The sequence below is a fragment of the Parambassis ranga genome, chromosome 4, assembly GCF_900634625.1.
Source record: "Parambassis ranga chromosome 4, fParRan2.1, whole genome shotgun sequence".
In the NCBI taxonomy this organism is placed as follows: Eukaryota; Metazoa; Chordata; class Actinopteri; family Ambassidae; genus Parambassis; species Parambassis ranga.
This window is the reverse complement of record NC_041025.1, coordinates 8,152,392-8,165,114: the sequence shown is the minus strand read 5'-3', so window position 1 is coordinate 8,165,114 and position 12,723 is coordinate 8,152,392. Positions and strand designations below refer to the sequence as shown.

Here is a 12,723-nt window from a genome sequence, read left to right as displayed (position 1 = left end):
ATGCAGAGATATGCAATAGTTTTTAGGCTTGTTATGGAGACAATGAGAATATAGAGAAGGATTGGATTGGATAGGATTGAAAGACAATTGCCACTGAAGACAAAAGCTTGATTTTAGATTAACGCAGCAGAGAGTCCCCTCTTCACAAGATAACAAACTAGCATCTATTCTACTAACTGCTACAAAACCAGAGCAACAATTTTAAAAGAACTACACACAACTAGCATGTGTCATCATCCTTCTATTCTGAGGAAATTAGATGACAGAGGAAAACGAGGCAAAGAGGCAGCTAAGTGGATCATTCTCTTTTTGATCTAGTCAGTGTTTGATCTATTTCTGGTGGGTGCTGGTAGTGATTTCAAAAGTAGAGGGATATACTCTTAAATCGGTGCCATAAAGCTACCCCAAACCACCATATTTTAAGTTTTTAAAAATACAATGGTAGCAGGGGAGAAAAACTTTCTCTACCACCTGGATTCCTCTGTGCCCTCACCCTTGTTTCCTCTTTGCTAACTGCCTGTATAATTTCTATTTATTTATTTTACCACAACAAATCCATCCTCTGAGCCACAAGAGCTTGATTAAGTTCCCATCTCACTGATAAATTACTTAAATGTCTCATTCAGCTGGTGTTTGTGGGCACAAAGCTATTTATCATGATAAAATGGTTCTGAATATCAACTTGTTTTTGGCCGAAGATCTAAAGATAATTAATTGTAATTCCCTTTTAAGCAGATAAACCTTTGAACCTTGCTTTTCTGACCAAGTAACTGCCCATTTGTTGAATGTGTTTCTGTGTACTGTCCTACAGACTCTTTGATAAATATTTGAATGTGGGAAATGCAATAACAACAGGCTCTCAAAACCAAATTTTGGTTACATTTCCCGGCTTTTGATAAGACTGCAGATTCAGTTACACAGTCATTTAATCATTATTCTCTATGCAGCTCAGTTACTGGGCTGTCCACAGCCTCTTGGCTGGACTGGAATATAGAATGGACATTCTGTCCAGGTGATGAGAACAAGAAGAGATGGCTTAGGCAATAACCGTCCACATATGTGCTTAAGGGTCTGCATCATGCATGTGTTGGTGTGTTTTTGGATGTGCACGGGGTGGCAAGTATAGATGCTTTGTGTCGAAAAGGTGCTGTTTAATAATATAGGCTGTTTTGAATTTCCCAGGGAAGTCACTTGTTCCTTTTATGAATATTTCATCATAGTCGCTAATGAATCTAGCCAGTCAAGGCCATCATAACCAGCTAACAGCCCCCTTGCTGCTCTGGTAACAGGCAACTGGGCCCTGATCATATCAAACCTGATTACCAATGGTGCTGATGGACTCCGACTAGTAATGAATGAATGTTATGCATAGCAGTGAATGATGTTTTTTGTCAGATGGTTTGTTAGTGAAGGAAGAGGCATACCACAACACCAGAAAGAGGCAGGTTAAATATATGTATGGTTACACTGTTACAGTAGGTGAAAGTGCATTGAAAAATAAAACGCCTCTGCAGTGGCCTTTTAACGTGGTGGGGCCTTGAGCTTCACTTACAAAAGGGATACTGCAAGAAACAGAACAATGTGACCACAGGAGACACAAGCTGACTCAAAACAGACAAAATGATTCCAATGGGCAAAAGATGTCACATTTAAATATGAGTCATCTAGTGAAACTGTGCTGATATTGAACCACTTAGCAGTATCAGGAAGGATACTTTTAAAGCATTACATTAAGCTACATAATACAGATTAAATGTCCTATGTACAAATATAATTTGTAATGTTTTTCGTTACATTATTCAATCTGAGTAACATAATCTGAATACTTGGATTACTTAGAAATTGAATTGCATTTTAGGTGATTGAATGCAGCAATCAGCCCCTGCTTTTACTACAAAGGACGGTAAAAAAAATTATTACAGATTGTTACAGCTGACTGCATTCACATTAACGTTTATGAATTTTTAATAACGCTGTTTCGATTGCTCGTGAAAAAACTCCGTTCCACTTGAATTTAAGTTCCTTGAAATTAGTTCCTGTATGTCACCGTGTTTTAAAATCAACGAGTTTTTGTTGAATCTGTCTCTGAAATAGTCATTAAGTGTTTACTTCTGTAGGTAAAATAGTTTAATAACCTGTTAAAATCCGCAGGAAATCGCAACTACTTCAGCCTGCCTGGGTTCACCATACCTTATAGGCAGCCAACATTTACAACATTAAGACGTGCCCTGAGAAATGATCACTTATTATTATATAATAAGCCTTATCCCATTTGCAAAAGAATGTTATTGTGTGTGGATTAATAATTAGGTGCCAACAAACCGCATGTGATCATACATATGTGAACAAGATGGCACACACGCGGCAGGCAGGGTGGTGGTTCTCCTCGTGAGCGATAATCATGATTTAGCAGCTTAAGGAAGTCACACTTCCCTGGATGATCCCCATGTGCTCTGGTTGCCACTGACAGTAAAGGCCACCAACACACAATTAGGTAGTCCTTTGTACCAACACAGGCTGCCTTCTACTAACAGTCAAACTAACTAACTAACAACATACATCTTGTGTTTTTAATGAGATAGAGGCATGCTGCTGGTTAACCTCTAGCTGACAGGCAAGTACAGCGATCGACACAGCACACTAAGTGGCCTAAAATATAGCCCTATCACTAGAGTTAATGTTTATAAAATCACAGATTTTGTAAGGATGTTAGCAGACTTGATACAAACTAATAGATTATACCATAACATGTTTTTTGTTCAGTGAACTCTTGTGTCCCTACAGCTGCAGTTATCTTTTATGCTCTTGCTCACACACTGCCAGCATTCTTCTTTCTACTGATAGCTTTCCCCTCCCTTTTCTCCTCCCTCTTCCTCTGTAGGATTTAGGGGTGGCAGGGGGTTTTGCTGTTTTCCGGTAACGAGAGTCTTTATAGGAAGGGAATATCTGGGACCACTCTTACCATGATCAATATCGATTATCCCCAGAGGATCTCTGGAAGGTTAGGGGGCTGGAAAACAGGGGACAGCAAAAGACACAGTTTCTGTTGCTAGGTGACAGTAACTGGCATGGTTATTAGTGGGTGACGTAGTTGTGGGTGGTAGATGGAGTGGGTGATAGGGCATGATGGGAAGACATAAGAAGAATTGCTTCTTAATTATTCACTGTTCAAGAAGAAGGAATTCTGCTCATTAGCCAGTTGTGGCTTTTTTATCCAAACAACCAGCAATAAAGAGTTTGTCCCAGAGACAAACCCTGAGTGACCCATTTTCAGTTTGGGTTGCACCTTCATTAGAGTATAGATAGGCCGTATGATAAGGTTTTTTTTTTCTCCATGAATTAGTGATGAAATACATTTAGTGGATGTGCCTGCTCTCATCTGGACCTTGTAGATTGGAACCTGGTCTTTTGCTTGCTTGGTTCTCTCATTGGGGTTCACCACGTTTGTTTTACCCTTAGCAAAACAATATCACATTGAACATTTTTTGTGTATATTATGCAAGTGGTGAACATGTTGGGTTAGATCTTTGTCTTGTCACAGCTTTTGACACAGAAAGGATCTCTCATTTAGGCCCTCATGAACTCTATTCAGCAATGTCCCTAGTGGATATGTCTGCCCTGTGTTCCAGATTGGGGCAAACTGGAGGAGGGAATAAAGGATGGATGAGGGAAAGGAGGGTAACACTTTGATTAGTTGAGGGCAGGGGAGTGTTACTGACGTTACACAGACATGCACTGCCAAGTGTTAAAAGATTGGATTGATACAGCTGTCAAAGTGGTGAGATTTGTGGGACATTTATTAAGCTGTGGTCTGGAAGTAACAAGTTTTGTTTGGTTTCATTGTTTGCTCCTGTGACGTACATAGAATCAGTAGTTTACAGCTTGTGTCCAGTGTCAGAGGAGAGAGGCAGTTCTGTCTTCTAAACATTAATACTGAGCTATATCTTACTTCATGAACATTAATGCATAGTATATTATATTCATAAAGGCTGAGTGGAAAGTGGCTGAAATGATTGATAGCTTTTGAACACAGAAGGTCATTGTGGTCTTTTTTCTGATCACAGGAGTGGTGTGTCTGACACCTTATAATACTGGCATATATGTTCCTGTAAATATTCTTCCTTGAGGCCTACAATTTCAATGGGTAGAAATCAAATATCCCAATGAAACGCCAATGTGGAAGTCTTCCTGTGTTTTATGAAAGATAAAAAGACTGGAAGCTTAGTAGTAATGGAGGAAGACTTCTGCCAATGTCCAGACAGTCTGGTCCCACCACTCACACCTGTCATTAAGTTGGACAGATGTACAGCTTGAGTTGTAAAACACACGCAGATCGTGACTTGTAACACAAGCTTCCTACAAGTACACACTGTGCTAACTGCCTGTTTATGTGATTTGTTTATGAACATAGGCTGTATTGTGCAGCTTAAGTGTATGAATTTTTTATGTATCTTCATTCCAAATGGTTCACACTGTTGTGGGCCTCCTAGAGTGATTTTAATTAGTTCTCTAATCAGGGTGGTAACCTCAGTGACGTTAGATGACATCCAGCTAATGAGGGCTATCGGTCAATAATTATAAGCTCAAACTGCACAAATAAGATCTGTATTCATTTTGTGTGTAAATGTCAGGTTTACAATGTCAGGCCATTTCTTCGTTAGGACAATTTTATTGTGAGTCCTTTATTAAGTCCTTTAGAAGTGATTTGTGTGAATATCCATGTATGCCTTCTTGCAAAATGAACATTATCTATGTATGCATAACTGTGGGAATTACCTTATTTTATTCTAAAATGTGTTTTATATAACCATAGTGTGAAGTAAAGTTCCTAAACTTCCTATAAATTGATGTTAATGTTGAACAAGGTTGCCACCTGCAGCTTTTTTAACATCTTTCTGTACTTCTCCCCATTCCCTTTATCCCCCTTCTCTCCTGTTTGTTCTTCAGGTCATGGAGTGCATTTCCCCTTATTAAAAGTACAATCTTATACACAGCCAGCACATTGGTGGCAGTTGGAGGGTGCATAGTCTAACTCATCTGGTGGTCATGTGTGAAGCTGTGGTCTGATGCCCATCCTCCCCTCAGCACTGGCCATGGACGGGGAGAACTACCTGCATCCAGAAGGCCCTCAGCTGGACAGCAGCTTGTTCTCTGTGGCCTCCTCTAACATGGAGGTATGTGGTGGGGTATTGTTTGGATTTACATGTATTTGCAGTTTACAGTTATTCCAGGTTTTTCCACCAGTTATATTCAAGTGCAAATAAAGTCGGAAAACGATCAAATCCTTAATGGCTTTGCCCTGAAGTCGTCATTTAGTATCAATGAAACTCCAGTCTCTGTGATATACTGTATGACTTGTAAGCTACAGTGATTTAGAAATATAACAGGAAGGAAGTGATCCTATTTGGGGTGTTGTTTGTAATTTCCATGTAAATTAGACCAAATATGAAGTAGTAATTATTCAGAGTTTTATATCCTCATTTTTGTAACTTAAATAGTTTCATATGACTAAGTTTTAGATATTGGCCCTCTACCCTGATAAAATAATCTTTATTACTCAGCCTTTTCACCAAAGAAATGGCCAAATGTTTTTTAGTACCTCCACTTTAAAGGGTTTGTGATTGAAATTCCAGAGAATTTCCTCAAAACTAAAACTGCGTACTTCTCTAGGTTCCATGAAGGATGAGTGTTTTTTAATTTGGCTGAAAACACTATTCACTTCACAAACCAGTGCATGCTTAAACATGCTTAAACATGCTTAAACATATGAGCTCAACACACTCTTTCTAAACTCCAGCTTGTATAAATTTGAAAATATTTGAAAAATATGGTGCAAAGATATCTGAATGTCCTATTAACAGTTTTAAAAAAACAAAAAACTAACCAATGCAGGAAAAACCATCAGTGTTATATTTTTTTAAACATATTTTATCCATTGTGATTTCTTTTAGAGTTCAATATATGCCTCCTCTGGTTCCTGGGGATCCTTCTCTCAGCAGGGTGGATACAGCATACACTGCCCTATGCAATCTGGAAACCAGTAAGTAAACGTATCCACATTTTTTAATACCTTGTAATATCATATCAGTGTAGCAGCAGGTACTATGGATTAAGTTTTCGTTAAAATACTAAAATATTCTACGTATAACAAATACGTTTTACTCACAGCAAGCAGCAGCCTTAGTCTCATAAGGCTACTAAACACTATAACTGGTGGATGAATACCAAAAGTTTCACGTTAACAAAATGCCCTATTAGCTTTAGGAATTTGATTTGATTTTACATATTTTTTGTGTTCAAAATGTAGTGTTAGTGTTTCCTAAGAGTCATGCTGATGTGTAAATTTATGTTACTTTACTGTTTTAGAAAGTTGCATCCACATAGCAAATAAACACACTACAAAACACAATAAATTAAAATGTTTTCAAATCATAAAATAGCGTTATTAAAATGATATGAGAAACATGCTGCAGATTCAGAGTGTATTGTAACAGTGTAACAGTAAATTCTATAGAACATTTCTTGATTAAGTAGATGGGATTTAAAAAAAAGGCTCAAAGTAACAGAGAGTAAGTATTCAGACAAAAAAAAACTTTAAGTGAAAAGAAATGTTATTCAGTATTTTGGCATGTAGCATAATTTGACAAAAATCAGGTAATAACAGTAACATAAGTAACATACTGAAAGGTAGCTTGTTTAACATCCGTCTGTGGTAAATTTTGGCTCTTTTTAGTGGAAACATTTTGGTGCTTTGATGGCATATTGTGAACTTTGTGGTGCAGGTTTCCTTTCTTACATCAGAAAGTCCTGCTACAATACCATCAGTGTCTTTGTGTGAGGTTTTATATCATCATGCGATTTATTATTTTAGATTGAGATTCAATCTACCCATTCTTTGGGTCACATCTTCTTAAATGTAGTCATCCCCAAACCTGTGTCATACTTACATACACAACTGAAGTGTTATGTTATTACTAGTTACTGTGCAGTGTTTCTTTGAAAGTTCAAGCATCAGATGACGTGAGACCACGGTCTGTGGTTTTCAAGTTCACTCAAAGTGGAATTTTCTGACATCAAGCAGGTTTTACAAGACTCTTATCTCAGTGTCTGTCTTAAACCATATAATTATGATTTGCGGTTTAGAGCTACAGATATGTGATCTAATATCATCTTTCTTCAATATTGTTCCCAAAGATTACTAGTTTTATAAAGCATGTTTTTTGTTAATGTTTTGTGAGAGAGTGTGCTCTTTGAAAACTTTTTTGCAACAGCATATGAAACTTTTTTTTTCCTTCTCTCTCTTTCTTGTTCAACTACGTACATGACTGACTTGACTGGAGTACCCTCAGTTGTTTGTGTTTCATGTCAACCCGTGTGTGCCTTTTCTCTCACGTGAGGCTTAGAGTGATTGGCCTGCACAGGCAGAACAGGCAGAGTGTAATTAATTAGACTTGAAAGGTTTTCTGCTCACTTGGCCATTGAGAACAAGCAGAGTTGTGAATTGACCAAAGATTCAAGGAGGTTTATTCGTCATCTGAAATTGCTTGATACAAGGCAGGGAAGTAACGCCAAGTAAGCTTAAGTACTAAGATAACAAGGCCTAAATTATAAATAAATAATCAAAATATTGCACCATAAGAGTATTGTGTACAACAGAAGTATATGTGTGTATATGTCAAAGTGGACATAAAGAAGTGGAACTGTGAAGTCTTTTATTCCTCTGCATGGATGTTGGGACCCACAACGAGACGCACTGAATGTTATGTGCCCTGTGTATTATTATATAGTTTGTTTTGGTGTGTGTGGCACTGCTTCTAACTGAGTAGCATATTGCAGTGCTACTGCCCATCTGCTCAGAGCGGATGAACCACACACTACTGTGCCCTCTCATTTTTTTTGTCATGTTAAGATGAGAACATATAAATGTCTCTAAAATGACATAAGCTTCATTCTTATTTGGGGTTCTTCACCCAGATAAAACAGAGGAGCAAACAACAGATATATAAGATTGTGTGATTTTAACAAAATAACTAGCTACTAACGTACAATAATGGTCATTCTATATCCCTATTGGCCATGTGATTATTATTATTATGTACACTGGGAAGCTGCAGTTACACTGCCTTTTTTGTTGTAACACCAGTAGCAGTTGAAAACCACAGGAACCTCTGCACTTACGTAAGAAAAAAATCTTGCTGGCTCGTTTCACATAAAGTCAAAGTCAGCTTTATTGTCAAATCTGCTATATGTGCTGGACATACAGAGAATCGAAATTGCGTTACTCTTCACTCCGCAACATATAACATGTAACTAAAAACTAAAGATAAATATAAAGTGTAAAAAATGTACCTACAATGAGGCACACACAAAATGCAAGGCACATAATGAAGGCACAATGCAGTAAGAAAGTGCATTAGAATGCATTAGAAACGGCTAACATTGCGGAACATTACTGAAAAATATTGATAAGTTACAACTTCCCTCTTTGTTAATTATCCATCAGGCTTGTGCAAAAAAGTATTGTGTGCAATTAATCGTCAGAAAAATTGTCACCCATCAAAATTTGCCACTTATCGATTACGGCGATTAGTGCCTCGTCATGATGACGCATTTTTGTGTGCGACGTATTCTTTCTACACATGTGAGCCCACAATAACAATAATGGCGGAAGGCAGTGGTATTCAGTTAAATGATGCGGAGCAGCACGTTCCTAGCAGAGGTTCAACGTCTGTCACCATAAGCCAGAGTACGAAGAAAGCCGAAGAAAGCGGACCGAGGCCACAACGCCGGCTACAGCTGTAGTATATAGTGCCGTGCTTGCATACGCGACATGCATTAGCTGTGAAGCGTGGCGCGTTGGTTGTTGCCATAGTAAATGAATGTTTTTGTTGAACGTTCTCCCGATCTTTATTTATGGACTCCACAGCAAGATAGGAAAACATTACAACAGCGAAGTCTCCTCAGCCGAGAATCCGCGATACGTTTTGTCAGTGTGCTCCTTACAACCAAACTAAGCGCTGGAAGAACGTAATGCATGTTGATTTGCACAGACATAAATTTAAATGTGGAATTGTCTGGTTTGTTTGTAATGTTCTTTCTGCTGCTGTTCTACAGAATGAGTGAAAACATGCACTAGTGTGCGGCATATTCCAGTCACAGGTTAATTTGCACAGACACATTTTTTTAACTTGAAATAATCACTGATGTGACTTTTTTCTGAAATTATTTGTCCTGTTTAATTTTAATGTTCACATGCACTGCTTTGTGACCTTAAGATAAGAACATTTGAAGGACAAAATTACTAAATGTTTGCTTCATTATTATTTTGAAGCAGTTTGTGCATCTGTTATCAATACATATTTCAAACATGGCTGGTTTGTGCCTAATCACTACTTACCAGCTTAACCTGTTAGAATGAAGTAGTTAACTTGACTGATGAGTTGTCAGTATCATTTTAGAACAATGTGGCGAATTAGAGTCAAAAACATGTAAGTGCAATTGTCATCAATTAATCATCAAATTAATCGTTATCGGCTAAATGCCACAATTAATCGTGATCAATTTTTTTGCCAATATCACCCAACCCTATTATCCATCATAAATAACAAATGAATTTTTTTGTTCTTTCTTCCAGAAATTGTGTAAATTTTATTGATTTACACAATTGAAGATGGTCTGTGCTGCTTATGCTCATCACATTTTTCATCTTTGTGTTTATGATACAATAAGATACTGAAATGGAATGAGCTTTTGGATATCCAGATTTGTATTGTTGTATATTGCTTGTTTTCTTTGCATCTCTCACTTGTCGGCAGCCAGAATGGAGAATGACATTTTATAATAATGAAAGCTGATGACATCTCCTTCCAAGAAAACCTAGCCTTTTTTATATTGAGTGTCAGTGTATCAGTGTGTAGTGTATCCTGTAGTCTCAGGCATCCATAAACTGATAAGGATCAGTGTTTTTTTTCTATGGAAGTAGCGCTTACCTTTTGCTAATCATTGTGAAGTCATAACATGTTTTCACAGTGGATTGTATGTAACCCTGTCTTTTAATGAGACTTATGCCTCGTGTACAAAAACCCAAATTTAGTGCTCTTGTAATCACTACCTCCACCATACATATATATATGTGTACATACAAATGGTATATTCTGGTGCAATTATTCCATAATAATTTGTCTGTGTGTCACAATTTCATCTGCTTTTTTCTTAGTCCTGCCACTACAAGGTGCGAAACAGTTGAGTAGTTACTATTGAATAAATCAAAAGAGAAGTAATTTTAAATGAAATACTTCTAGTGAGCTGTCAGAAAACTAACCCCCTCTGTTGGGAAGATATCATCTTGGATGATATAAAAATCAGATTCCAAAATGATCATCTATGCACTGCTACAGGCTATATAGTATGTGAAGGGTAGATGTAGACAAACAGTAAGTCAGTGAGCTGCTTTGGCTGAGAGCCTCTAACAAGCTTTGTGTTGCTGGAAAGCAGCTGGTGCTGGCCTGCCAAGACTTCTGCAGTAATAATATCACTGTCATATCACTGTTGGCCAATGGGCCACAAAGGGGATTTCCAGTGAGGATAATTATTACCATCCAGTGGTTTGTGAGAATTAAACCAAATCTGTAGGTTTTTTCTTCATATTACTAATGACTAATGTGTTTTTCGTCCAAAGTGGCAAATATTTTATTGTGTTTGCGTACAAAAGCAAACATCACTAAAGAAGTTTTGTGTGTTTATATCAGCCTTACATGTCATTCATGTAACACTGGTGCTTGAAAGATTTTTTTTAAAACAATGACCCAATAAATGAAACCAGACATTCACCTCAAATGGAGCATGTTTGCCACATGTTGTATTGTTGTTCAATAAAACAATACTAGGAACCATGTTTCCATTGTCTGGCTACCACACACTGGCTTAGGGCTACTCTCTTATCCTCTCGGTGTGTTTTGAACTTAAATAAGTCAGTCTCACTGATCTCTGACCCATGGTTGAGGATACGGAGCCAAATCCTTTGAATAGCTTTGGCAAAGCTCAGTCTCTCTTAGCTTGAGCTCTGGCACATGATTGGATGAGAGGAAGGTGGGATGGCACATTTACAGTTCCACCTTTACCAAGGTTTAGTTTTGCTTTCGTTTTGCCAACTATCAGCAGTTGCCTGTTGCGTTATGATGACTTGTACTCAGCAAGAAACTGAAAATGTCTCATGTTGGGATTACAAGATGTGTGGAGCTGTGTCAGATATAAACGTTGGGGAAAAGGCAGCTGGTTTGTAGGAAAAGTGGATCTTCATCGCAGGTATGAACTGCTCTTTTTATAGATACCTCTTTTCCTTCTGTCTCTTGCCTTTTCACCTTATCTCTTTGCTGGTCTGACCTAAGACACATATTTCCTATCTTTCTAGTATCTTTTACAGTTGAAGTTTCTGCTGTTGTCAGCGTTGGTCACCTGGTCATTCAATCATTTTGATTTTAAAAGTAACTGTGCTTTAATTTTATCTGAGGGTTGTCCATTCCATAAATTTGGAAAATGCCATATTTTAGCACTACAATACTAGTTCACATCTTCAGAGGACACCTTTCTCTCTACTGACTGTAAAATGACTGAAGCTGATTCCACACTGTAGTTAAACCTCTCCTTTTCCTTCCAGGCAATACCACTTGAACAGCAGCACTACCACCACCACTCCGGATATGCATATGGACATGTATTCGGCATTTCCTGATGTTGACTTCGGCCTCAATCTCCCTAGGAATGGAGATTTCCCACAGGTTGGTTTCATATAGCTGTTGACATTTACTCAAAGATGTATACACACATTTTTTTGTATCAACCTGTCATTTTGTCTGTCCACTACACTATTTCTCTTGCTTGTCAGAGGAAAGGGCTGTGCCTCTTACTCTTTAATCTTGGCTTTCATGTGTATTCAGCGTATCTTAATTTATCGTAGAGCAACCTTATTAAAGCCCAGTGATGTCTAGACAACGGCAGAAGCACCTGCCTCATTCTTGTCAAGACATGTTATTAATAAAGCACTGTAATTTAACATTCTTCCACCCTGCACCAATCAGTCTTTGTTATTGTCAGCCAGGCTTTGACTAAGATATATTGCTGCTGTATTTTAGGTATGTTTTAAGCATTTGAGAATAATTTGGTGTCTGGGATTATTCTTGGCTAGGATATTTATTTTAGAACAAGAAAGGCTTAGATACAGTTAATGAAGGTGCAGCCTCACACTAGTCTTCCAGATGGTGTGCATCATTTACATTTTCTATTTCTGTGCACTTTTGCACCCATCCAACCAGTTCCTTATTGTTAGCATTGTTTGAACACGAGTCATTTTAATGACACACACCAGTGAGTTTCTAATCTGAAGCCTTTTGGCCTGAGCTGATGAGTCCCATTATGGAACCACATTAAAACACAAAATGCTATGATGATGAGTTGGGAAAGAGAGTCATGGGTTACCAAGGTAATTGTCAGTACTCTTTTTATTATTACCCCGTTTTAATACTAAAATAAGCACTAGAATAAGCAGTGCCATTAGTTTATTCTTGGTTCAATGTAAGGCCAAAACAGTAATAGTGTATGCAATAGGCAATTGTCTAGCAACAGAAGCACAAAATAAGTTCTTCTTTAACCCCATAGTATGCAGATTTAGGGAAAAGACAGAATAGAATGACGTTATATTGGCTTGTTTTTTGTGACATTTGACAT

At 37.8% G+C, this 12,723-nt stretch overlaps 1 protein-coding gene across 4 annotated transcripts in view; it reads left to right on the top strand.

Annotated features, from left to right (window-relative positions):
- The window catches only part of sbno2b (strawberry notch homolog 2b), a 45,452-nt gene that overhangs the window by 4,603 nt on the left and 28,126 nt on the right, over window positions 1–12,723 (top strand). For 3 of the 4 annotated variants that reach the window (XM_028403030.1, XM_028403031.1, XM_028403032.1), the window contains exons 2-4: window positions 4,948–5,174; window positions 5,952–6,040; window positions 11,657–11,777. In XM_028403030.1, the coding sequence (XP_028258831.1) occupies window positions 5,067–5,174; window positions 5,952–6,040; window positions 11,657–11,777 (318 nt within the window). In that variant the 5' untranslated portion in view covers window positions 4,948–5,066. Of the gene's footprint in view, window positions 1–4,947; window positions 5,175–5,951; window positions 6,041–11,166; window positions 11,305–11,656; window positions 11,778–12,723 lie in introns of those variants that run through there. The other variant, XM_028403033.1, reaches the window with a different exon arrangement.